Source organism: Ambystoma mexicanum, chromosome 14 (genome assembly GCF_040938575.1).
Source record: "Ambystoma mexicanum isolate Mex_15411 chromosome 14, UKY_AmexF1_1, whole genome shotgun sequence".
Lineage (NCBI taxonomy): Eukaryota > Metazoa > Chordata > Amphibia > Caudata > Ambystomatidae > Ambystoma > Ambystoma mexicanum.
This window is the reverse complement of record NC_090940.1, coordinates 632,572,828-632,599,478: the sequence shown is the minus strand read 5'-3', so window position 1 is coordinate 632,599,478 and position 26,651 is coordinate 632,572,828. Positions and strand designations below refer to the sequence as shown.

The following is a 26,651-nucleotide window of genomic DNA, read 5'->3' as shown; positions in this document are numbered from 1 at the left end:
TTCTGCTGATACATATGGTGATCCATACTTGTATGAAATATATCACGTTACAGTGATATTGTAACCATATTTTTGACCGTCTACTTAGGAACAATGCTATGTGATGCCACTTCCTGTTTTGTCAAGGGGTAAAAGGTTGTGTTCCATCGCTTCCCATGATGTCACTTCGGGGTGGATGTCAAATTACATCACTTCCTGTGATGTCATCAGAGGTCAAGGGTCATGTGATTTCACTTCCTCTACCACTGGCATTTTGGTGAAATGACGCCCCTGCCTTTTCACAGGCTTAACAGCTTGTGACCCTACAAGTGATTTTTTCTGAACTCTCTAACTTTGTGCAAGACTTTTATCCAAGCAGTGCATCAGAACTGTAGACTGTGTCCAAATGACTTTGGCTGTCCCGGCTCCCTAACGGCACTCTTCTAAATCCGTTGAATTTGGTATTGCTTATCCCCCGCCCCCCACAACCCCCCTTAGGGTGTGGCTTGTTAAACACTGCTACTGCTGGGAAAGGCGTCTCTAGACTTCATTGGAGGATTCAGTCGTCCTCACATTTGCTGAGAAACTGATCTAACCTTTTTGCTTCCCTTAACCTTTCCTTTCTGCAACTCTGCATGTTAGTGTGATATATAAATGCAAACACTATCCCTGTAATTGAAGTCACCTCCGGTTGTAGGAGAAATGGATTAAGCATATCCACAAGTATTCACTGGCTTTATTGATTCTGAAAAGTAATTTCAAAGTTTATTCGTATTGTTACGATCATTTGCCTTTTTAAAGACTGCGAATTTAAAACTGATGTTAAATAAATAAGTTTATAACTGAAACCTCGAGTGTAAGTGTTACTTGGCTAGTTGTATATACTGATTTCAATTATACAGCTCTACAGCTCACATTCACTCCTCTTGAGATAGGCCTGGCTGCTCAGTCACACTACCAACTAGTGTAGTACAGGCCTATACCAAAAGGTGGGTTACCTAATACCATGCAGATAAGTCATGTGTAGTCTCACACAGTGTGATTGCACCAATTCTTACCGAACGGTAGGTGCGCAATGCATGTCTGTGTTAGATGACTGTGCCTGTTGAGAGTTCTGTAAAACTGGTGCATTGTTTCCTCTGCAGCCTGTACCCCAATTGTAGACCATACTGTGGTACGTGTATTGAGTCCTGTGTATTGGTAGGCGCACCATGCATGCCTGTGTTAGATGACCGGGCCTGTTGAAAGATCTGTAAAGCTGGTGCGTTTTCTTCTCTGCAGCCTGTACCCCGATTCTAAACTACTGCGGTACGTGTATTGAGTCCTGTGTATTTGTAGGTGCACCATGCATTCCTGTGTTAGATGACCGGGCCTGTTGAGAGATCTGTAAAGCTGGTGCATTTTCTTCTCTGTAGCATGTACCCCAATTCTAGACTGTACTGCGTTACGTGTATTGAGTCCTGTGTATTTGTAGGTGCACCATGCATTCCTGTGTTAGATGACTGTGCCTGTTGAGAGATCTGTAAAGCTGGTGCATTTTCTTCTCTGTAGCATGTACCCCAATTCTAGACTGTACTGCGTTACGTGTATTGAGTCCTGTGTATTGGTAGGTGCACCATGCATGCCTGTGTTGGATGACTGCCCGTTGAGAGTTCTGTAAAGCTGGTACATTGTTACCTGCCTGGTTACAACCTCCGAGCAGATTCTGGCTTTGGCAAGACTATCAGCCACCACCTCTGTCACCAGAGGACATCAGCCTTCTTGATGGTCCATCAAGCAGTGCAGATCCATGGAGGATATAAACTAAGTAAAGCAGGTAACCTGCCCAGTACTGTTCTTTTCCGACGTGAGGAGAACTCTTTATCCCACCCTCCCCAGTCGTAGAGCTAAGTTGTTCCCTTGCCATTTTTATTGTAAAAATCTTAAGATGAGCCGCATCTGTATCCTTTGACACAGCTCAGGTCCCATGAGGCCAGCAACGCATAATTTTTTACAAATGATTCGAACTTCCTGACACTGAAAGGGCCGTATACTCAAGTGTGTGTTTTCATGGAGAGTATACACGGAAAACTCAAGCACCCCTGGGTTGGAGGCCTGCTGAAAACCTGCCCTTTCAGCAGATGGTTTTCTCCGCATTGGTTCCTGCCGTTAACACTGGTGGGGCCGAAAGGGCAGCAAAGTGCTTCATGAATGGTGACAATCCTTCTACACTCAGCCTTTGGGGCAAGCTTTCATTAATATGTAAGTAACCTTTTCGTATTTTATACCCCTTAACTATTAATCTTTTTGCTGTCTGATAGATTGTTTATGGAGAACTTGTGCGCAATTTGAAACAACTGGGTGACTTATCTATTGATTCAATTCATGGACAAAATGACACTTTTGCTCACCTTAGGTTTCTGCATCTGTTCTTCTCTTGCAGAAGGAACAGTTCTCACTGTGCCAGAAACCTCAGATAACAGCAAAAAACAAATGCTTCGAACCAGAAGTAAAAGAAGGTTCATCTTCAAGGTGCCTGAGGAAGAACGACTGCAGCAGAGACGGTGGGAGCTTTTTATTTTAATCTAAGTTTTTATTGTATTTTTAATGTCATACATGCTTTTCATGAAATGGTGACACCCACACATTGGCTCTCCTTTTCGCCCAGAATCATTGATCCCTCTGTTGGTTTCTTGCCTGCATTACATGTCGGGCTTCTGTCCTTGCAGGCACAACCGGTCCTCCCCTGGTCCATTTATTTATCACAGTAATGAACATTTTACAGACTTGCAACTGGAAAAGCTGTAGAAGCCTAGTGATGACAAGCCTATTTGGTGTGAAATGCTACCAGCGCACGTTGCCTCATCTTGCATTGTGCCAATCTGCCCACTTAGAAATTCTGCACAAGGGCCCCCACCTGACCTTAACGGGGAGCAGGGACTCTTATTTGTATTTTTTTGTATGAAGGGCATATTTTAATAAACTGTTATCCTTTTTGTCAACACCTCCCATTTAGTCATTGAAATATGTATTTTCGGTCTGTTTTTCTGCTTCATTACAGTTGCGTTTCTTAAGCTGCTAGGATTCTTGCTGTAAACTGAGCCGCTTCCTCATCAGTCAGCGGCATGGTAGATTAGTCTGTGGTGCGTCCTCTTGCTACGTTCTCCAGAGTTACTCTCATGTTCCGTCCCATTTCCTCATTACTTAGGCGACATTGTCCCTGCTCTTACGTACCTCCCATGTGGGACCTCCCTTCTGCTTTATTCTTGCCCCAACAACAGTCCTTTTTGCGAGCGCAAGGCCATGTATTCTTATTACAGACGGGCAAAGTAAAGGGCATTTAGAGGGAAGGGGTACAGTAGTCACTATGGGGGGTCACTTTAACTTACTCCTACCTCCGATCCCCTTTCCTCCATAATTATGAAAGATTAAAAAGCACACTACAACCAAAGGGAGGAATTGGATCTGATGGAAAGTTTGGGGAAATCGGCAATAACTGACCAAACAAATGTATGCTAACTTCCTGCCCAAATTGAGCATGTTTTCTGGAACTGGAGTAGAGCTTGGAGAATGTATATGGAGTTACCCATGTTACTTCTTTGCAATACCCAGCATGGGAGCATGCCGGTGGCAAGCTATTGAAGCAGCTTTAACCTTAACTGAAGACACGTGTGTGCCGTTCCGATAATGTAACGTGCAACATTCTGGAATGTAGTTACAATCCCACAAGCCATGGTAGCTTTAGAAGCTTTTAGTCCCACACCTGTGAAAAAAATGCTTTGAATATCTGTTTCATAAGCTACAAATAAAACTTTAGCACCTGTGAGACATCCAAATTACGTAATGTTCGTTCTGCTATTGACTGAGGATCTAGTTGATATGAGTCAAGAGTCTTTCAATCCAGAAAACATTTGGACTCCCACGTAGAAATTGATTCTGTTGAGTGAAATCTGTCACGTCACAAGGATGCTGTACTTGTACTCCCAGCCTATTGTGATGCATCCACAGATGTTGTCGCTTCTCCCCTAGGGGAAGACCCTTTCCGTGAGACCAGGAAGCTGAGGCCGCTACCCGATAGTCCCCCAGGGGGTGGTACTCAGTGGGTGGATCTCAAGGAGAGGGACGCCCTCTATGGGATTAGTGACAATCCTGGGAGAACATGGTGTGCCCATAGCACACCTAACCTGCCTTCCTCCCTAACCCCCCTACAACACCATCCCTAGTGTTCCTATGTGTTTCCTTAAAACTAGGAAGGTAGGGACTACTGAAATGAGGAAGAATCCAACTGACTCACAAGTAGTCCTCAAGATCAGTACTGAGATGAAGAAAAGTCCAACTGACTCACTAGGAGTCCTCAAGATCAGTACTGAGACGAAGAAAAGTCCAACTGACTCACCAGGAGTCCTCAAGATCAGCACTGAGACAAGGAAAAGGTACAGATGCATAGAGAGCACCTCCCTGGATCATACTGAGCAGTCTAGTCTTTGTGGATTTCCTATTGGTCAAGACAAGAGTGAAATAGAAGAGGGGAATTCAAACTCAGTGAGAGATCCTCCCTGGAGGAACCGGGAGCTGTGTAGCCAGCGGTCAAGATCAGAGGAAAGCAATCAGACAGGATGCTTCTCCAGCATTGGATCTTTCATGGATTCACATGTTTAGAATATTCCCCGTCGTCAGGCTGGGAATCCTCAGTAAATTATATAGACATTTTCCATAGGAAAACCTCCGACACTTTTGTGTCCTATCTACGTCGTTTTGGGCCGCGTACGGCAGCGCCACTAAGACGTAGAGGTATAAATAGCCCCGCCCCCGCGGCTCCCTCAGATTTCAACCGTCTTCCAAAGTAGTGGGATTACCTCGAGTATCTACTATTTTATTAGGTTGTGCGTTCTTCTTCTTCGACTGTTTCTTTTCGAAGAATGTCTGGAAAGGCGTTATTTTGTCCGTGTGCTACATGCGGTCTTAAGAAAGTGTATGAAGGAGACGGGCATATGGACTGTATTTACTGTCTTCACCCTCATCATACGGCGGACACATGTGAGATCTGCCAGGGCTTCTCACAAAAGACCCTAAAAGACCGCAACAGACGCCTGGTTACTTGGCTTAGTGACGGAGCGGGTGCGTACCCGGCGTCGGAGGTAGGCTCTACAGCCTCGAGATATAAGTCTCCTGTGCCCCCTTGTCGCTCAGTGTCGGCAGAGCCTCTGGCGAAGAAATCACGTTCATCTGAAAAACGCCCCTCGGAGAAACATCCTGCGAGGTCCTCCTCCTTCACATAAGGCTTAGTCTTCTTCCTCCTCATCTAAAAAGGAGAGAAAAGACTCATCGAAATCCTCCTCAGGAGACCGTAATAAGTCTACCTCGAGTCGAGAGTCCTCGTCCCACAAGTCGAGTTCAAAAACAGCGGGAACGCCTCAAGGCCCTGCGCCACAGACTTCATCGACGACGGTCCGATCGTCGACGCCGGCTTTGTCTTCGGCGACGGCTCTTCCTGCGGCTATTTTGTCAGGTCAAACGGCGCCTATGGAAAAGATGTCATCGTCGATGGTGGCCTCGTCGGTGGGATGGCAACCGCAGGTTTTTGATCCGATCCCGCCTGAGGCCTTGTTGCAACCAGAAGTGGCTTTCTCCATCTCGTCGGCAGAGGATGACCCTGGTCCGGTCGCACATCCAACCGATCTGGGATTACAACCAACTGGTTCGGTGTCGCTCTCGAGTGGAAGTGCCATTCCAGTTACCTCTTCCTTACTGAATCCCCAGACAGTTCTGTCCCTGGAGGTGTTGAACACATAACAGAAGCTGTTGGAGCGGTTGGACACACAGTTACCTCAGCTTAGTGTCCCGACAGTGTTACAGGCTTCGCCAGTTGCCGACGAGCCAGGCCCGGCTCCTCGCCCTCCATCCAGAATTCCTACCGCTTACCCGGTTGAGGAAAATCGTTCTCATCCACAGGAAGAAGGAGAACTGTCAGAGTCGGAACGTGAAGGGTCGGGTTCAGACATCTCGTTATCCCCCTCAAGGGACCCTACATGGGACTCTGAAGCGGAGATGGAAACTCCAAAGAGTCCGGCGCAGCCATCACCACCTGAAGACGTGGCTGCTTTCCATGCCATGATGGGTAAGGCATGTGCGGAGTTTGGCCTAGTCTCAGAAGAAGAGAAAAAAGATTGTTTTCATTTCGTTCATATGGGCAAGAGAAGAAAGTCGATATTTGCTATCCCCATTTTAGACCCTGTCTGGCAGGAGAGACTAAAAACCATGCGTCATCCTTTTTCGGAACCGGCAGTAAAGGGTCGATTGGAAAAGAAATTCAAGGCTCCGGAATCGACTCACAAGTGCTTGACGTCTCAACCTTCGCCGGAATCAGTGGTATCCGCTGCGGCGGCCAGAAAGGCAAGGTCGCAACACAAATGCACGACCCCGCCAGACAACGAAGCCAGGAGACAAGATGCTTTTGGGAAGAAAGTGCTATCGGTTGGAGCGACTACAGTTAAAGCAGCCAACTCCCTGGCTATTATGGCCAGGTATGATAGGGAGATGTGGCATCGGCTAGCTCCTATCTTGGACCATCTGCCGGAGGAACACAGGAAGTCTGCCATGCTGCTCGTACGTGAGGGAGAAGAGGCTTCCAATAATTCCATTAACATTGCTGTCGACCTGGCGGAATCAGGCTTTAAGCAAGTCAACAATGGCGTAGTATTACGAAGGCAAGCCTGACTTAAGTGCACGACGTTCAGACCAGAGGCACAATATAAGGTAATGGATATGCCGTGCGAAGGAGAACACCTGTTTGGGGAGAAAGTGGATGAAGCCTTGAAGGGCATGAAATAAGATTCTGACACGGCTCGTTCCCTTGGAGTCCTCCAGCGTTGAAGGAATTTTCGTTCCTTTCGCCCTTTCAGAGGAGCATCAGGTGACTCCTGGTTTGGATCGTCTAGAGACCGAGGTTTCAGCAGACCCTCCTACTCTTCCCAAGGCTACAGACTTGCAGCCCAGGCTACTCGTAAAGGCAGAGATTACAAAACCTCCAGGCGACGAGGCGCCTACTCCTCGTCGAAGGATAAACAGGCCAAAAGCCAGCAATGACAACTTGCAGGACTTCCTGGGGGGCAGTGTGTCTCGTCACGTCGACGAGTGGGCGCGCATAACAGACCAATGGGTTTTGGACACGATACATCTGGGCCATTCTCTACAGTTTAAGGGCAAGCCACCACACATTCCACCGGTGTTCTCGACGCAGCCCCACCTTCAAATACTAATGCAAGAGGTGGCGCTTATGCTGCAGAAAGGGGCTATAGAACTGGTCCCCGTGGCAGAAAGAGGACAGGGAGTGTACTCCCGTTACTTTGTCGTCAAGAAACCCAATGGAAAATGGCGTCCCATTCTAGATCTACGAGCTCTCAACAAACTGCTCAAGAATCTAAAATTCAAGATGCTGACACTCCAAGAGGTGATCCGTTCGATAAAACCGGGTGTTTATTTGTCGTTGCTAGACCTTCAGGACGCATACTTCCATATCCTGATGCGTCGACCACACAAAAGATTTCTACGGTTCGCGTTCGGACGAACCCACTATCAGTTCAAGGTCCTCCTGTTCGGACTGAAATCGTCTCTCAGGACGTTCACGAAATGTCTGGCTCCAGTAGCAGCCTGGTTAAGGAAAGGTGGTCATCATGTGTACCCTTATCTGGACGATTGGCTAGTGAGGGGATTGTCTCTGGAAAGGGCACAGGAAAGTCTGAATGCCACCATGTGCCTCCTACAACGTTTGGGCTTCGCAATAGACTTCGAAAAGTCCTCCTTATCGCCATCAAGGACCCTGAAACTACAGCAAAAAGCATTGGATTGAAAAGTCGACACCAGAGTGTCAGTGCGAAAGTACATATCCCTACTGGGGACCATGTCGTCCTGCATACCCTTAATCAACAATTGTCGTCTCTTCATGAGGCCGATTCAGGAATTCTTGGCGGATCGATGGGCACAGAGTCAAGGGCGTTCGTCGGACAAATTCACCATCACCAGCAAACTCGTGCAGGCGCTTCAATGGTGGAGAGTTTCCATAAATCTAACAAAGGGAATGCCCTTGCTGGAACCGGTGGTCCAGATGACAGTGGCGACGGATGCTTCTTTAACTGGATGGGGAGCTCATCTGGATTCCCTTCAGGGTCGTTGGTCATCGGAGGAGTCCGGCCTCCATATCAATGTGCTGGAGTTAAGGGCGGTGCGTTGGGCCCTGAAATCCTTTCTTACACGGATAAAGGGATCAGTTGTACGGATTATGACAGACAACACAACAACGTTTTATCTAAGGAAACGGGGAGGAACTCGCTCTAGAACTCTGTCGACCGAAGCCCAGGAGATCTGGCATTGGGCCCTTCAGCAGAAGATATCTATTGGCGTTCCACTTGCCAGGAGTCAAAAACGTGCAAGCAGACTCTCTCAGCAGGGAGATGAATCGACTACACAAATGGGAACTGAACGACCAACAACTACACCCTGTCTTCGAGAAATGGGGTCGTCCGGCCCTCGATCTCTTTGCGACGAGACACAACAGGAAATGCCCACAATACGCGAGCAGGTGGCCACAGCAAGGCTCACTAGGGGAAGCGTTCTCTTTCCTGTGGACGGACAAGTTTCTGTATGCCTTTCCCCCGTTTCCGCTCATACGTCGGACGCTGCAATGGATCCACAGATATCCATGTCGGGTGATCCTGGTGGCCCCGTATTGGACCACACAAGTGTGGTTCTCCGATCTACTCCATCTTTCAGCGGCAGAACCAATGAGGTTCCAGAAAATCCCAAACCTTCTGTCGCAAGAGAAAGGGTTTGTTTGGCATCACGACCCGGACAGCCTCAGTCTGACAGCCTAGCTCCTGATTTCTCCGAGTTTGGTACGTTAGAGATTCCAGCGGACTGTCGTCGCATTTTGCAAGCGGCGAGGGCGCCGTCCACGAACGCTTCATATTCATACAAATGGAAGAGATTCTGCATATGGTGCGCAGGTCAACCAGGTTTGGTCCCGCTTAATATCACACCGGAACAGCTTCTACCGTACTTGCTACTCCTAGCTCAAAAAGGCTTGTCTGTTTCATCCATAAAAGTGCATCTAGCTGCCATTTCGAGATTTACTCGGAAGAGACATTCAACTCTGTTATTTAGTGACCGGCTGATTAAACATTTCCTTAAAGGATTGTTCCGAACCTTTCCTCCCACAAAAAAGTTTCCTCCAATCTGGAGTCTTAACCTGGTTCTGGCAGCGCTGATGAAGGCCCCTTTTGAGCCGATGTCATCGTCATCATTGAAATTTTTGTCGTGGAAATTGGCTTTTCTGGTGGCTGTTACTTCGGCTCGACGACTGTCGGAAATACAAGCTTTAGTGATCGATCCACCGTACTTGAGGTTTTTCAATAATAAAGTCGTGTTGGCTTCTAATCCTCATTTCATTCCTAAAGTGCCTACCATGTTCCATAAGCACTCTTCTATAGTGCTGCCGGTGTTTTTTCCAACACCTTCGTCGGTTGCGGAGAAGACTCTCCATACATTGGACGTGAAAAGAGCTTTAAAATTTTACCTCCATCGCACTCAAAGCTTCAGAGACACGAGACAACTATTTGTGGTTTATGGCCCTTCGGCTAAAGGTAAACCAATCTCAAAACAAGGACTAGCCCGATGGGTGTCGTCTGCTATTTCCTTTTGTCACTCAAAAGCCGGAAAACCGCTGTAGAAGCGTCCAAGGGCCCATTCGACGAGATCCACCACTTCGTTGACGGCATTGTGGTCCGGAATTCTGCTGGGAGATTTGTCAGGCGGCTTCCTGGTCGGTACCACACACGTTTACCCGGCATAATTGCCTCGAACAGCAACATGCTGAGGATACACAGATGGGTCGTGCAGTCCTACGGCACCTGTTTCAATAAGGTAAGCCCCAATTAAGGGGTCACATCCTTCGGCTAATGTACTTTTAAGTGTGGTGTTTTCACTGTTGACATACTATAATGTGATGTTTTGCCATGATAAATATGCATTATGGTTATTGTGATATTGGTTTGCATACACACCTCCAACGTTGGGGGATACTGCTATACAATCTATTCTAAGCATGTGAATCCATGAAAGATCCAATGCTGGAGAAGGGAATAGTTTCTTACCTGTAACTCCATTTCTCCAGCATTGGTATCTTTCATGGATTCACATGCGCCCGCCAGTCTCCCCTACGCATGCAAACCAGAGATCCCCCCATACTACTTTGGGGGCCAAAATCTGAGGGAGCCGCGGGGCGGGCTATTTATACCTCTACCTCCTAGTGCCGCTGCCGTACGCGGCCCAAAACGACATAGATGGGACACAAAAGTGTCTGAAGTTTTCCTATGGAAAATGTCTATATAACTTACCAAGGATTCCCAGCCTGACGACGGGGAATATTCTAAGCATGTGAATCCATGAAAGATACCAATGCTGTAGAAATGGAGTTACAGGTAAGAAACTATTCCCTTACTCATCAGCTGAGACACTCCAGAGTGCTTCACTGTGACCGGGCTGTATCTGGAAACAGGAAACCAAAGCGCCAGCTGATCGAGAGAGCTGAAGAGCATGGTCCGCCTGGGACGCAATGGCAGAAAGCTGTTGCGGAGACGCCACAGAACACAAATGCAGGAGGAGGTCTCTGAATGGCTGAGGGAGACCCAGAAGCAGCCGACAGAGACTGGTGAGCAAACAGGGAAGGGTTGGGTAACCGAGAGGCTCGCTCGGAACCCCGAGAGACTATACTGCAGTGGGACACAGGACAGGGACCTGGATTCAGTAATGAGTGTCTTCCAAAGCCATCTTCTTCGTTGTAGTCCTTGGGAGCGGGGAAGACCAAGGCTGCCCATATCAAGAGAACAAGAAGACAAAGAGGTTTGGGAGCCAAAAGATAGAAAAACTAATACTACAGTGGTCTGGGACCTGACAACAAGAATATCTGGCAGGATAGTGAGCCAGGGACAACACAGAAGGGGTCCGGAACCTGAAAGCAAGAGAACAAAGGGTCTGGGACCCAAAAGAGAGAACCCAATGCTACAGGGTTCTGGGATCTGACAACAAGAATACCTGGCAGGATGGTGAACCAGGTACAAAGCCAAAGGGGTCTGGAACCCGAAAGCAAGAAACCCAAGGGGTCTGGACCGGACAACAAGGATATCTAGCAGGATAGTGAACCGGGTACACACTGTTAAGAATCAGGAAAAGGGCTGGGGAAGGGAGATATACCCCATGGTGTTTGTGGACATGGAAAAAAGTAATCAAGAGGAGGGGGTTCTTCTCTTGAAACAGTGAAGATACAAGACTCTTTTGCTCTATCTGCATTATTGGGAGCATTGTGGAAAATACCAAGGGAAGGGAGATATATACCCCCTGGTGTTTGTGGAATCAAGAGGAGGGGTTACTTCACTGGACATTGTAAACATACAAGACTCTTGGTTCTACGTTCCTTATTGAACCTTCAATGCAAGGAGCCTTCTTTTAAGACCTTGAATTTGTTTCCCTTAAGAAGAACATTTCATTTTGAATCACATCACCCATAAGTGAACTTTCGGCTCGCACCACGAAGGAAGAAACCATTCTTCTGAATCAAGTAGAACTACCCTTTTCTTTAATTGTATGTATAGTGTAAGGGTCAGAAATAGGTTTTGGACACATGACAGTGGACTCTGCTTTAGACTGACATCCTGACGCACTCCTTATTATTATTTGAGGCAGGGAAACCCCTCTTAGAATTAGGGTCAGGCAGGGTTTTCTCTTTTGTTTTACTACCAGGTCTCCTGTGTGCAACCTCCTGCTTCCACACCCTTACACTATACTTGTATTTATTTGGAGTTTAACACCATGACACAGACATACAAATTGTTCCAGATCGCCTTTGCGATGTTATGTAAAAACTTCCTAAGAAGTACACAGTGTCCCTGTGATCCTAGCTACTGCACACATCCCTGGCAGGTGCAAGAATGGAGCAGGTGCAAGCAAATGCCCCTGCCATCCTGTATTCAATGGGAGATCCCGTAGGCAGCAAATATCGATGGATAGCCAACAGCCTGTAGAGGGAGACAAATCATCTGTCTGATTTAGCAGCAGTTTCCTGATGGCTCCCTGGCATGTCATTTCATGAATGAGCACATAGGCTTTGTCTGTCATGGTTCAACAATGCAATGTAACCATTTCTAAATGAGGAATCTAAACTTTGCAACCAGCTCTTCACCGTAACACTTTGAGTGCCCCATGGATGTGTGTATATATAGGTCATACAAATCTGGGCCTTTTGCTTTAGAATAAATATCTCTTTATCCAAAGGATGCAGCATCTTTGACCCCACACCCCTGCATCCCTTAGCACAGATATAACATGTTTCGCATGCCATTGCGGTACCCCAGGCACGTAGCACGAACATTGTTCATTTTGTAATGTTTGATTTTTTTCTACATAAAGAAAAGAAGAAACAATATATTGTATTATGGATTGATGACTAAAAACATGGGGAGAAATGTTCAGGATGGTATTGCATTTGTACTGTTACACGGCTCAAATAACATTGATGGTATGCTGCAATTTCTTACAGAGAGATGCTCAGAGACCCAGAAAAAAGATCGAAAATGATATCCAACCCAATCAATTTCAACCACGTTGCTCACATGGGACCTGGTGATGGGATGCAAGTCCTCATGGATTTACCACTGGTACAAATATCTAAAAATATCTTCTTGTAACAATGGTCTTTTTAAAAAAAAACATGTAAACCCTGCCTTCGTGGATTGTAGGGTTTAAGTATCGGCTGGGTTTGATGGGCTAGTTATTTATATTAAGAGCATTTGAACATGTCTAAACTGCATAAACTAATTGCAACTCATTGAACTGTTCCCTTTAAAACATCTGAAAAGCTCTTTGTGAACACAGTATACAATCACATCAGTGTGACTTTCTTCTAAATCATTCTCTCCTTCCTTTTCTTGTTTATGTTAAAATAACAGAATGAACTTCCTCCCCCCTCGTCCTCTCTGCACTCTGCTCTGATATCACCGCCAGCAAACTTTGAGCACGTCTATCACATGAATTCTCTCTCTGCCGAACTCTTTCTCCAGAGTGACCGTTTCTCTGCGCAAGACTACTCACTGCTTTCCTCCTCCTCTTCCTGTCCCTCCTCTACTTCCTTAGCAAGGGTAGGAGTGGTTCCTGACCTCTGCATTGGCATGGTGTGCTAGAGAAATACAGAATGAAAATACTAACGTTTGCTTGAACATGCATAGGTCCTTTGTGTGTATCCTTTACAAACACTTATTTTTTTATTAAAAAAAAGTAACCAATGTTCTAGCAGAATCTTGGATTGTTTTCCCATTGCTGCCATAAACTTCTCTTTTAAGGGTCAATTTGACAGCTCCCTAAAATCAAAAATAAATGGGTGCTTAGTGTTTGAATCTTTTTTGGTAATGCTGTTTTTACCATGAATAGATATCACCTTCAGTATGGATCCGCTGACGGCACACCTTGCCAATCTGGTACCCGTCATAGCTCTGCTTTTATTCCCTTACCCACTGTCTGGTCTTCAGACTAGTCTGTTTTTCCCTGGTGGGTCACGACGATTGAAGGGGTTCCTCAGTCAGGGAACATCAATAAAAGGCAATTAGAAACTCGCAATAGTGTTGCTGGTGGAAAGTTTGTGGTTGGCGCAAGAATTGTCGGAATTGTTGGATTTTTATATCATTCACGCAATTGAGGGGCTAGATTAGGACTAGATTAAAGCAGTCCTTAAGATTAAGGTTTTCTGTATTACCAGTATGTGCGCACTGTGGCAGTGCTTCCTGTTTTTATAGGAATGAGTTGCCTGAACTGGATATCAAAGTGTGTGGTGACGTACCTGAAGATTGAAGAGATTCTGGAGGCAAGATTGTTGATTTTTTTAAATGGTTTTATATGCAAGTCAGATGGTCTAAAACTACATCTTCTTTTCCGGGTAGTTGAGTAAGCACATTTATACGGATATTTTCAAGATACGTTTGCTCTGTGTAAAAGCCCCAACCCTCATGCCAACATTCCTTTTACTCCTAGAAAGGGCAGTGTTTAAGCCTTTAGCTAATGGATTGTATGTTGTTCACCTACCTCTGGCACAAGCGGCATCTGAGAACTGAAGTCTTCTCTCTTCAGCCATAATTTTCTCAGAGCAATACTAGATTACCAGTAGATCTGCAAGCCTAGCACATAGTATAACATGTTAGATTATCAGTAGATCTGCAAACCTAGCCCATAGTATGACATGTTAGATTACCAGTAGATCTGCAAACCTAGCCCATAGTATAACATGTTAGATTACCAGGTCGTCTGCAGGCCTAGCCCATAGTATGAAATGTTAGATTCCCAGTAGGTCTGCAAACCCAGCCCCTTAGTATGACATGTTAGATTACCAGTAAAGCTGCAAACCTAGCCCATAGTATGACATGTTACATTACCAGTAGATCTGCAAACCTAGCGCATAGTATGACGTGTTAGATTAACCTAGCCCATAGTATGACATGTTAGTTTACCAGTAGATCTGCAAACCTAGCCCATAGTATAACATGTTAGATTACCAGTAGATCTGCAAACCTAGCCCATAGTATGACATGTTAGATGACCAGTAGATCTGCGAACCTAGCCCATAGTATGACATGTTAGATTACCAGTAGGTCTGCAAACCTACCCCATAGTATGACATGTTAGATTACCAGTAGATCTGCAAACCTAGCCCATAATATGACATGTTAGATTAACCTTGCCCATAGTATGACATGCTAGATTACCAGTAGATCTGCAAACCTAGCCCATAGTATGACGTTAGATTACCAGTAGATCTGCAAACCTAGCGCATAGTATGACATGTTAGATTAACCTAGCCCATAGTATGACATGCTAGATTACCAGTAGATCTGCAAACCTAGCCCATAGTATGACATGTTAGATTACCAGTAGATCTGCAAACCTAACCCATAGTATAACATGTTAGATTACCAGTAGATCTGCAAACCTAGCCCATAGTATGATTGTGATGCTGGAAAGGCATTGGAGGGACAGGGCCTCCCTGTCCTTGTCCTGTAGTCCTTTTTCATATTGTGTTCTGTGTTGTTTTCTGCCCAGGAGTCCATGTGGGACTCCTCGCAGTGCAGCTCTACCTAGTTTTGGTTTGGTGTACAGACCCATGGGATACCCTTATGGCACCCATGGGTGGGGGTGCAACCTGTGCCCCTAGTGTATGTTTTTGGGCACCTGTGGGTGGCCCACAGAGCAGGGTATGGTCTGGTGGCAGCTCCATGCTGAATTTGACAGGTGCTCTGGGTGTCCTCCATTTTGTTATACCCAGGCCCTGCCATTGGGATCAGTTGATTCCTGATAGGAAACAAGATGGCCCCTGTGGCCTCTTGCTTTCTATTGCCTGTTACCTTGTTTTCCCAAAGTCCTGGGAAGCCCTGACTCTGTCCCTTCCCCCTGACTGGCTGTTGGGTGGAAATTCCATATATGGTGTTGTTGTGAAGGCCCAGCTAGACTGACTGGAGCCTTCCCAGTGACTGTATGTTGTGGGTACCTCCTGTGGGTGGGACTTGGGTAAATGGAGTGTGTGACCAATATACACTCCTTGTTGTGGTTGTCTGGTTTCTGGCATGAGAGACAAAGACTGAGACAGCCCTGCCCGAAACTGGCCTGAATGCAGTGTGTAGTGTTGAATGGCTGGGTACTTGTCCCAATCCACATTCCTTGTTGTGAGTGTCTGAAAGGGAGGAGTGTGGCCTGAATGCACTGTGTGCCTGATTGGCTGACTGACTGCATGAATGCCCTTCTGTATGATTGGCTGCTGAGTGTGTGCCAGCAGTGTGGATGAGAGACAGAATAGTATATCTGGGGACCTCTCACCACTGGTAATTGTTCAGAAGCGTTCTGGAGCTGAGTCTCCACTCTAAGAGTAACTGGAACTGCTGATCCTCGACGCCCAGCTGGAAGAAGAAGACTTGCTGCTGCATTTGCTTCGACCGATCCGAAGGCTGCCGAAATCATCGAAGACTGACCCGAGAGAGGACTTGGTAAGGCGCCCTCTTCCCGTGCTCAGAGGGACCATCGAGCACCGCTCCATCTTCGCCGAAGCGCCCTGGAAGTCAGACCCTCGAAAGGCTGCCGACCCGAGACGGGACCGCCGAGGAGATCGAAGTGAAGCACCCGGACATCGCCGCCGTCGAAGTCCATTGCCGTCGACCAGGGTTCGCAGGTTTGTGTAACCGCTGGAGGCCTGTCGAAGTTGTGTTGCCCAGCCGTGGGGACCACTTGACGCCGTGCCGCCGACGACCGGAGCCGCCCGCTCCTTTGCCTAAGAACATTCGAATCGAAGGACTCCCTCGCCCGCATCGTCGACCGCTTTTTCCTGCCGGAGAAAGTCGAGGACGACCAATGCGCCGAGGAGAAACCTGCCGGTGGGTTTCCTGCCACACGAAGACCACAAAGACTCGAACGACTCGACGCCCTTGCTGGGCCCCCGTCTCCACAATCTTTGCGGTCCAGAACTATTGTCACCGAGGTGCCCCGCACGCCTCTTCCTTGCAGGACGCCGACGCTCTGACGCCGACGAGCACCGCTCGGACGAAGCTGCCGCCTCATCGACGCCGTTCACCCGTGTTCTCCGTCGGACGTTCGACGACCTGTGTCTCCCGCTTTAAAGGGCAGGCACTCAAGAAGGGTCATCGATTCCCCGACGCCGAACGCCGAGTTCCTCGACGGACGTTCAACGCCCCATGTCTCCCGCTTGAAAGGGAAGGCATTCAAGAAGGGCCGTCGATTCCCCGCCGCCGAACGCCGAGTTCCTCGACGCTTCTCGACGACTCTCGACGATCCGTGACTCCCGCTTGAAAGGGGGTCGCTCAAGAAGGATCTGTCGACGCCTCTTCGAAGAACTCGACTCCACCAGGTACATTGGGGGGGTAAAAACATTTATAGGAGGGAATAAGACTTGCAGAACAATATATGGACTGGGCTTGTGCTATATCTTTATTTTACAGGTTGCCCAGGTGGGGGGGATCTCCACACAGAACTGTGTCTAGTGGTAGGGGCCAGTATTCTGCCTATTGCTCAACCATCTTATTTTCTCTCCTCTCTCTATTGCTGGTTTCACTCTATTGATCTGTGTGACATTGTTACAGTATTGTTGATGCACTTTAATGAGATCTAATACAAAGGGTGGTACCACTTTAGAATTGTATATATTTGCCATTGTTGATTTTCCTGAGTACAAAGTGAGTTATTATGATAAGTGTACATAACCTTGAATATTGATTATTTAAAGACTGTGTTCTAACCAATACAGTGTGTGGACATTCCTTTGTGGGGGCTTGGGGACTACACTGTACTTAAGAACCAGCCTGCATCACCTCCTGAGAAGCTAGGCCTTGATTGCTCGACCATAGCTACCGAATAGAGAATCTAGGCTGGGGTCATCTGTGCCTCCCCTCTACCATATAGAGAGCAGAAGTACAGACCACCCCCTACCGGTCCTTTACAATGACATGTTAGATGACCAGTAGATCTGCAAACCTAGCCCATAGTATGACATGTTAGATTACCAGTAGATCTGCAAACCTAGTGCATAGTATGACATGTTAGATTAACCCAGCCCATAGTATGACATGCTAGATTACCAGTAGATCTCCAAACATAGCCCATAGTATGACATTTTAGATAACCAGTAGATCTGCAAACCTAGCCCATAGTATGACATGTTAGATTACCAGTAGGTCTGCAAACCCAGCCCATAGTATGACATGTTAGATTACCAGTAGATCTGCAAACCTAGCCCATAGTATGACATGTTAGATTACTAGATCTGCAAACCTAGCCCATAGTGTAACATGTTAGATTACCAGTAGATCTGCAAACCTAGCCCATAGTATAACATGTTAGATTACCAGTAGATCTGCAAACCTAGCCCATAGTATGACATGCTAGATTACCAGTAGATCTCCAAACCTAGCCCATAGTATGACATGTTAGATTACCAGGTCGTCTGCAGGCGTAGCCCATAGTATGACATGTTAGATTCCCAGTAGGTCTGCAAACCCAGCCCATAGTATGACATGTTAGATTCCCAGTAGGTCTGCAAACCTAGCCCATAGTATGACATGTTAGATTACCAGTAGATCTGCAAACCTAGCGCATAGTATGACATGCTAGATTACCAGTAGATCTCCAAACCTAGCCCATAGTATGACATGTTAGGTTACCAGTAGATCTGCAAACCTAGCCCATAGTATGACATGTTAGATTACCAGTAGATCTGCAAACCTAGCGCATAGTATGACGTGTTAGGTTACCAGTAGATCTGCAAATCTAGCCCATAGTATAACATGTTAGATGACCAGTAGATCTGCGAACCTAGCCCATAGTATGACATGTTAGATTACCAGTAGATCTGCAAACCTAGCCCATAGTATAACATGTTAGATTACCAGTAGATCTGCAAACCTAGCCCATAGTATGACATGTTAGATGACCAGTAGATCTGCAAACCTAGCCCATAGTATGACATGTTAGATTACCAGTAGATCTGCACACCTAGCGCATAGTATGAAATGTTAGATTAACCTAGCCCATAGTATGACATGCTAGATTACCAGTAGATCTCCAAACCTAGCCCATAGTATGACATGTTAGTTTACCAGTAGATCTGCAAACCTAGCCCATAGTATGACATGTTAGATTACCAGTAGATCTGCATACATAGCCCATAGTATAACATGTTAGATTACCAGTAGATCTGCAAACCTAGCCCATAGTATGACATGTTAGATTACCAGTAGATCTGCAAACCTAGCCCATAGTATGACATGTTAGATTACCAGTAGTTCTGCAAACCTAGCCCATAGTATGACATGTTAGATTAACCTAGCCCATAGTATGACATGCTAGATTACCAGTAGATCTGCAAACCTAGCCCATAGTATGACATGTTAGATTACCAGTAGATCTGCAAACCTAGCCCATAGTATGACATGTTAGATTACCAGTAGATCTGCAAACCTAGCGAATAGTATGACATGTTAGATTAACCTAGCCCATAGTATGACATGCTAGATTACCAGTAGATCTCCAAACCTAGCCCATAGTATGACATGTTAGGTTACCAGTAGATATGCAAACCTAGCCCATAGTATGACATGTTAGATGACCAGTAGAGCTGCAAACCTAGCCCATAGTATGACATGTTCTATTACCAGTAGATCTGCAAACCTAGCGCATAGTATGACGTGTTAGATTAACCTAGCCCATAGTATAACATGCTAGATTACCAGTAGATCTCCAAACCTAGCCCATAGTATGACATGGTAGATTACCAGTAGGTCTGCAAACCTAGCCCATAGTATGACATGTTAGATTACCTGTAGATCTGCAAACCTAACCCATAGTATGACATGTTAGATTAACCTAGCCCATAGTATGACATGCTAGATCACCAGTAGATCTCCAAACCTAGCCCATAGTATGACATGTTAGATTACCAGTAGATCTGCAAACCTAGCCCATAGTAAGACATGTTAGATTACTAGATCTGCAAACCTAGCCCATAGTGTAACATGTTAGATTACCAGTAGATCTGCAAACCTAGCCCATAGTATAACATGTTAGATTACCAGTAGATCTGCAAACCTAGCCCATAGTATGACATGCTAGATTACCAGTAGATCTCCAAACCTAGCCCATAGTATGACATGTTAGATTACCAGGTCGTCTGCAGGCGTAGCCCATAGTATGACATGTTAGATTCCCAGTAGGTCTGCAAACCCAGCCCATAGTATGACATGTTAGATTCCCAGTAGGTCTGCAAACCTAGCCCATAGTATGACATGTTAGATTACCAGTAGATCTGCAAACCTAGCGGATAGTATGACATGCTAGATTACCAGTAGATCTGCAAACCTAGCCCATAGTATGACATGTTAAGTTACCAGTAGATCTGCAAACCTAGCCCATAGTATGACATGTTAGATTACCAGTAGATCTGCAAACCTAGCGCATAGTATGACGTGTTAGGTTACCAGTAGATCTGCAAATCTAGCCCATAGTATAACATGTTAGATGACCAGTAGATCTGCGAACCTAGCCCATAGTATGACATGTTAGATTACCAGTAGATCTGCAAACCTAGCCCATAGTATAACATGTTAGATTACCAGTAGATCTGCAAACCTAGCCCATAGTATGACATGTTAGATGACCAGTAGATCTGCAAACCTAGCCCATAGTATGACATGTTAGCTTACCAGTAGATCTGCACACCTAGCGCATAGTATGAAATGTTAGATTAACCTAGCCCATAGTATGACATGCTAGATTACCAGTAGATCTCCAAACCTAGCCCATAGTATGACATGTTAGTTTACCAGTAGATCTGCAAACCTAGCCCATAGTATGACATGTTAGATTACCAGTAGATCTGCATACATAGCCCATAGTATAACATGTTAGATTACCAGTAGATCTGCAAACCTAGCCCATAGTATGACATGTTAGATTACCAGTAGATCTGCAAACCTAGCCCATAGTATGACATGTTAGATTACCAGTAGATCTGCAAACCTAGCCCATAGTATGACATGTTAGATTAACCTAGCCCATAGTATGACATGCTAGATTACCAGTAGATCTGCAAACCTAGCCCATAGTATGACATGTTAGATTACCAGTAGATCTGCAAACCTAGCCCATAGTATGACATGTTAGATTACCAGTAGATCTGCAAACCTAGCGAATAGTATGACATGTTAGATTAACCTAGCCCATAGTATGACATGCTAGATTACCAGTAGATCTCCAAACCTAGCCCATAGTATGACATGTTAGGTTACCAGTAGATATGCAAACCTAGCCCATAGTATGACATGTTAGATTACCAGTAGATCTGCAAACCTAGCCCATAGTATGACATGTTAGATGACCAGTAGAGCTGCAAACCTAGCCCATAGTATGACATGTTCTATTACCAGTAGATCTGCAAACCTAGCGCATAGTATGACGTGTTAGATTAACCTAGCCCATAGTATAACATGCTAGATTACCAGTAGATCTCCAAACCTAGCCCATACTATGACATGGTAGATTACCAGTAGGTCTGCAAACCTAGCCCATAGTATGACATGTTAGATTACCTGTAGATCTGCAAACCTAACCCATAGTATGACATGTTAGATTAACCTAGCCCATAGTATGACATGCTAGATCACCAGTAGATCTGCAAACCTAGCCCATAGTATGACATGTTAGATTACCAGTAGATCTGCAAACCTAGCCCATAGTATAACATGTTAGATTACCAGTAGATCTGCAAACCTAGCCCATAGTATGACATGCTAGATTACCAGTAGATCTCCAAACCTAGCCCATAGTATGACATGTTAGATTACCAGGTCGTCTGCAGGCGTAGCCCATAGTATGACATGTTAGATTCCCAGTAGGTCTGCAAACCCAGCCCATAGTATGACATGTTAGATTCCCAGTAGGTCTGCAAACCTAGCCCATAGTATGACATGTTAGATTACCAGTAGATCTGCAAACCTAGCGCATAGTATGACATGCTAGATTACCAGTAGATCTCCAAACCTAGCCCATAGTATCACATGTTAGGTTACCAGTAGATCTGCAAACCTAGCCCATAGTATGACATGTTAGATTACCAGTAGATCTGCAAACCTAGCGCATAGTATGACGTGTTAGGTTACCAGTAGATCTGCAAATCTAGCCCATAGTATAACATGTTAGATGACCAGTAGATCTGCGAACCTAGCCCATAGTATGACATGTTAGATTACCAGTAGATCTGCAAACCTAGCCCATAGTATAACATGTTAGATTACCAGTAGATCTGCAAACCTAGCCCATAGTATGACATGTTAGATGACCAGTAGATCTGCAAACCTAGCCCATAGTATGACATGTTAGATTACCAGTAGATCTGCACACCTAGCGCATAGTATGAAATGTTAGATTAACCTAGCCCATAGTATGACATGCTAGATTACCAGTAGATCTCCAAACCTAGCCCATAGTATGACATGTTAGTTTACCAGTAGATCTGCAAACCTAGCCCATAGTATGACATGTTAGATTACCAGTAGATCTGCATACATAGCCCATAGTATAACATGTTAGATTACCAGTAGATCTGCAAACCTAGCCCATAGTATGACATGTTAGATTACCAGTAGATCTGCAAACCTAGCCCATAGTATGACATGTTAGATTACCAGCAGATCTGCAAACCTAGCCCATAGTATGACATGTTAGATTGACCTAGCCCATAGTATGACATGCTAGATTACCAGTAGATCTGCAAACCTAGCCCATAGTATGACATGTTAGATTACCAGTAGATCTGCAAACCTAGCCCATAGTATGACATGTTAGATTACCAGTAGATCTGCAAACCTAGCGAATAGTATGACATGTTAGATTAACCTAGCCCATAGTATGACATGCTAGATTACCAGTAGATCTCCAAACCTAGCCCATAGTATGACATGTTAGGTTACCAGTAGATCTGCAAACCTAGCCCATAGTATGACATGTTAGATTACCAGTAGATCTGCAAACCTAGCCCATAGTATGACATGTTAGATGACCAGTAGAGCTGCAAACCTAGCCCATAGTATGACATGTTCTATTACCAGTAGATCTGCAAACCTAGCGCATAGTATGACGTGTTAGATTAACCTAGCCCATAGTATAACATGCTAGATTACCAGTAGATCTCCAAACCTAGCCCATAGTATGACATGTTAGATTACCAGTAGGTCTGCAAACCTAGACCATAGTATGACCTGTTAGATTACCTGTAGATCTGCAAACCTAACCCATAGTATGACATGTTAGATTAACCTAGCCCATAGTATGACATGCTAGATCACCAGTAGATCTCCAAACCTAGCCCATAGTATGACATGTTAGATTACCAGTAGATCTGCAAACCTAGCCCATAGTATGACATGTTAGATTACCAGTAGATCAGCAAACCTAGCCCATAGTATGACATGTTAGATTACCAGTAGATCTGCAAACCTAGCCCATAGTATGACATGCTAGATGACCAGTAGAGCTGCAAACCTAGCCCATAGTATGTCATGCTAGATTACCAGTAGATCTGCACACCTAGCCCATAGTATGACTTGCTAGGTTACCAGTAGATCTGCACACCTAGCCCATAGTATGACATGTTAGATTACCAGTAGGTCTGCAAACCCAGCCCATAGTATGACATGTTAGATTACCAGTAGATCTGCAAACCTAGCGCATAGTATGACATGTTAGATTAACCTAGCCCATAGTATGACATGCTAGATTACCAGTAGATCTCCAAACCTAGCCCATAGTATGACATGTTAGGTTACCGGTAGATCTGCAAACCTAGCCCATAGTATGACATGTTAGATTACCAGTAGATCTGCATACATAGCCCATATTATGACATGTTAGGTTACCAGTAGAGCTGCAAACCTAGCCCATAGTATGACATGTTAGATTACCAGTAGATCTGCAAACCTAGCGCATGGTATAACGTGTTAGATTAACCTAGCCCATAGTATGACATGCTAGATTACCTGTAGATCTCCAAACCTAGCCCATAGTATGACATGTTAGGTTACCAGTAGATCTGCAAACCTAGCCCATAGTATGACATGTTAGATTACCAGTAGATCTGCAAACCTAGCCCATAGTATGACGTGTTAGGTTACCAGTAGATCTGCGAACCTAGCCCATAGTATGACATGCTAGATTACCAGTAGATCTCCAAACCTAGCCCATAGTATGACATGCTAGATTACCAGTAGATCTCCACACCTAGCCCATAGTATGACATGTTAGTTTACCAGTAGATCTGCAAACCTAGCCCATAGTACCAGTAGATCTGCAAACCTAGCCCATAGTATGACATGTTAGATTACCAGTAGATCTGCAAACCTAGCCCATAGTATGACATGTTAGATTAACCTAGCCCATAGTGTAACATGTTAGATTACCAGTAGATCTGCAAACCTAGCCCATAGTATGACATGCTAGATTACCAGTAAATCTGCAAGCCTGGCCATAGTATGACATGCTAGATGACATGCTAGATTACAAGTAGTACCAGCCATTCATGTAAAACTCGCAGTTGTAAAAAATAATGGTACCAGGTAAGTGAGAAAGGGTATACATTGTATCCCCCCGAGCACTCCACGTAAAGTGGGGGAGGTGCTGAATCACTATATAAAATGTAAGGGGGGATGAAAATCCCCCTTTACTACCTGGGAACTGTAGTTCACCCAAGTACATGAAGGAGAAATTAACAGGGGAGCCCATAGGGGCGACCCAGCCTAAGACCGAAAGGTGTAGGAAACTATAACTTCAACCATACACTATGGACAGAAATAAAAAGTCACCCATAAAAAGAGTAAAGGACTAGGTGAGAGGGGGAAAAGATTCCCCTTCACCCAGGCGCAAGGTAAAATAGTTACCAAGTCCAAGCAAAAACATCTGGGGTTTACACAGGTCAGGAAGATTTATCATTGATATGAACGTCTTACCTAACACTGACCATTACTGTGTTTAAATCCACACTATGCTTAACTGTGCTGTGTTCAAGCCGACTACTTATTTCGATCTCCTAGCGGTTATATATGTGACCTTGTAATAAGTGTATATTTTTCAGCATACCAGTGTAGTGTGTTCTTTGGGGTGCCTGTTGGAGATACCTGTACCTCAGTGGCAGCCTTCCTCCCTCCTGAAGTTAAGCCCGATTGGTTCATTACAGCTCCCGTTGGAGAGCCTGGGCTTTACCTTTGAGTGAAACACTTTAGTTACATTAGGTCTGATGGTAACAGCCCAGCCCTCATCAGAGTGTTGTGCAAAAATCTCCCTAACCGTCAACTGCCGGTGGTCCTGTAAGTACCAGCGATTCTTCCACTGACCTCAACAGAGATATGTAAATGTGCTGCGTGCCTGCTACGTATAAATGCGTGTTGGTGCTTTATTTGAACCAGGAGGATGCTACGTTATATAATCGCGTTGCCTGCATCCTCCCGGGGAAGTGTTCCTTGGCTGCCTGAGCAAAGCCATGCAAGGTGTGTGTGATGATACTTTCATGGCATCAGGCACTTGCTTTACTGTCATTCCTCTCAACATCTGACCTTTATTGGTCACTCCCATGCAATCATGTCGTGCTTGATGTGCCAGTTTAGTTTGCGTCTTCCGGAGATGTGGAGTCGGAAAGATTTTCCACTTCTCTTCATATTCTGTAAAGAAGAGTTAGGATGTGCTTGTAGGCTTGGAATGGGAATTTACCGTAGAGTTTGGCGTTGGTGACTCTCAATGTGTTGCCTGCTTCGTTTGGATGCAGTGAGAAGCTTGACATTTCCAGCATGTCTCAAGATGTACAAAACGTATGAGACAATGCCCGTGCTATTGGGTCTTAGAGAAGAGCCCGTCTACTCGTGTGATTAAGTTCAGTCCTGTCCTTTATCCTTCTCACTGGTTCACCTGAACATTCAAGTTCATTTTCATGGAGTGTGTTCAGCAACGATGGGGGGTGAGCAGCAATTCATGCATTTCTACTTTTTGTAGACTGCAATGCTGACAAGACATATAGGGGCTTCTTCGCTTTTCTTAGTATCTGATGACCACCTTTCCTGAATTTGAATAGTCTACTGAACACTCCAATAAGCCTTTTAAGCGTATGGCTTCTGCAAACATTAGTTTGGTTGCCTGGACAACCGCTTTCCTCGCACCATAATGCCGGCTTGCAGTATAAGTGAGTTAAAGGCTCTCTGAGAGGACCGCTGCACAGGTTTCATGAAAAACAATAGTTCTTGGAACCGTTCTGTCTTAATCCTAAAGAGTTTGTTCAGCCTAGATGTCCGACAGACTTTGTTTTCAGCTTGACCTGGTCATGGTCTTTAGAAAAATAACTGTTTGTTACTGTTGGAGGATCTGAGCTTGACCTGAAACGGCCAAAGTAGCTGTGTACAGCCCTGCACGCGGCACTAGTCTTTGAATGATGTCACACTGTTGAGCATATATCTCTATCTTAGAGTTCACGTTTGTGCAATCGGTCGCAAAGCAGCAGGCATAGCCTTCCAAAGGAACATTTCTTTTGAAGTAACATGATGTGGCAGATCAACAAACCAAGTCACTCACAAGGTTACATTTCAAACTTATTTCTTCATTGATAATGAAGTTGTAATAAACCCCTTCAGGGAATAAGGGTCCATCTTCAACCATATAGAAAGTCCCTCCCTGGAATTGCTCTGCTATAAGAGTTTCAGGGCTGTTCTCTCTTTGGTGTACTGGTCTCCCACAGGCTCTATGACACAGCATTCTCAGAGATATCGCACCGAGCCACTCCTTGGCTCCAAAATGAATGGTTTGAGACAAGCACCTATTAGGTCGAGGGGTTTATATAAAACAGAATAAGGGTCTCGTTCCAGGGTCTGTCTAACTCAAAAGCGACGGGATGAGCAATAACCTGATGGCTTTCTTTCTCTCATGGGGTTACTGGCCTCTGGCCAGTCCCCTAACGCAAGAGACCTCCTCAGTGATTTTACACCACCTGCTTCTTTACTACAAGTCCTCTTCAATGGGTTTTGGCACCCTGCCCTCCAATAGTAATCCAGACCACAAGATTAGTGTCT

General features: G+C 45.3%; 1 protein-coding gene across 2 annotated transcripts in view; it reads left to right on the top strand.

Annotated features, from left to right (window-relative positions):
• Positions 1–26,651, top strand: part of CDC42BPB (CDC42 binding protein kinase beta) — an 867,880-nt gene that overhangs the window by 817,876 nt on the left and 23,353 nt on the right. For both annotated transcript variants that reach the window (XM_069638111.1, XM_069638110.1), the window contains 2 exons: positions 2,402–2,522; positions 12,548–12,665. In XM_069638111.1, the coding sequence (XP_069494212.1) occupies positions 2,402–2,522; positions 12,548–12,665 (239 nt within the window). The remainder of the gene's footprint in view (positions 1–2,401; positions 2,523–12,547; positions 12,666–26,651) is intronic.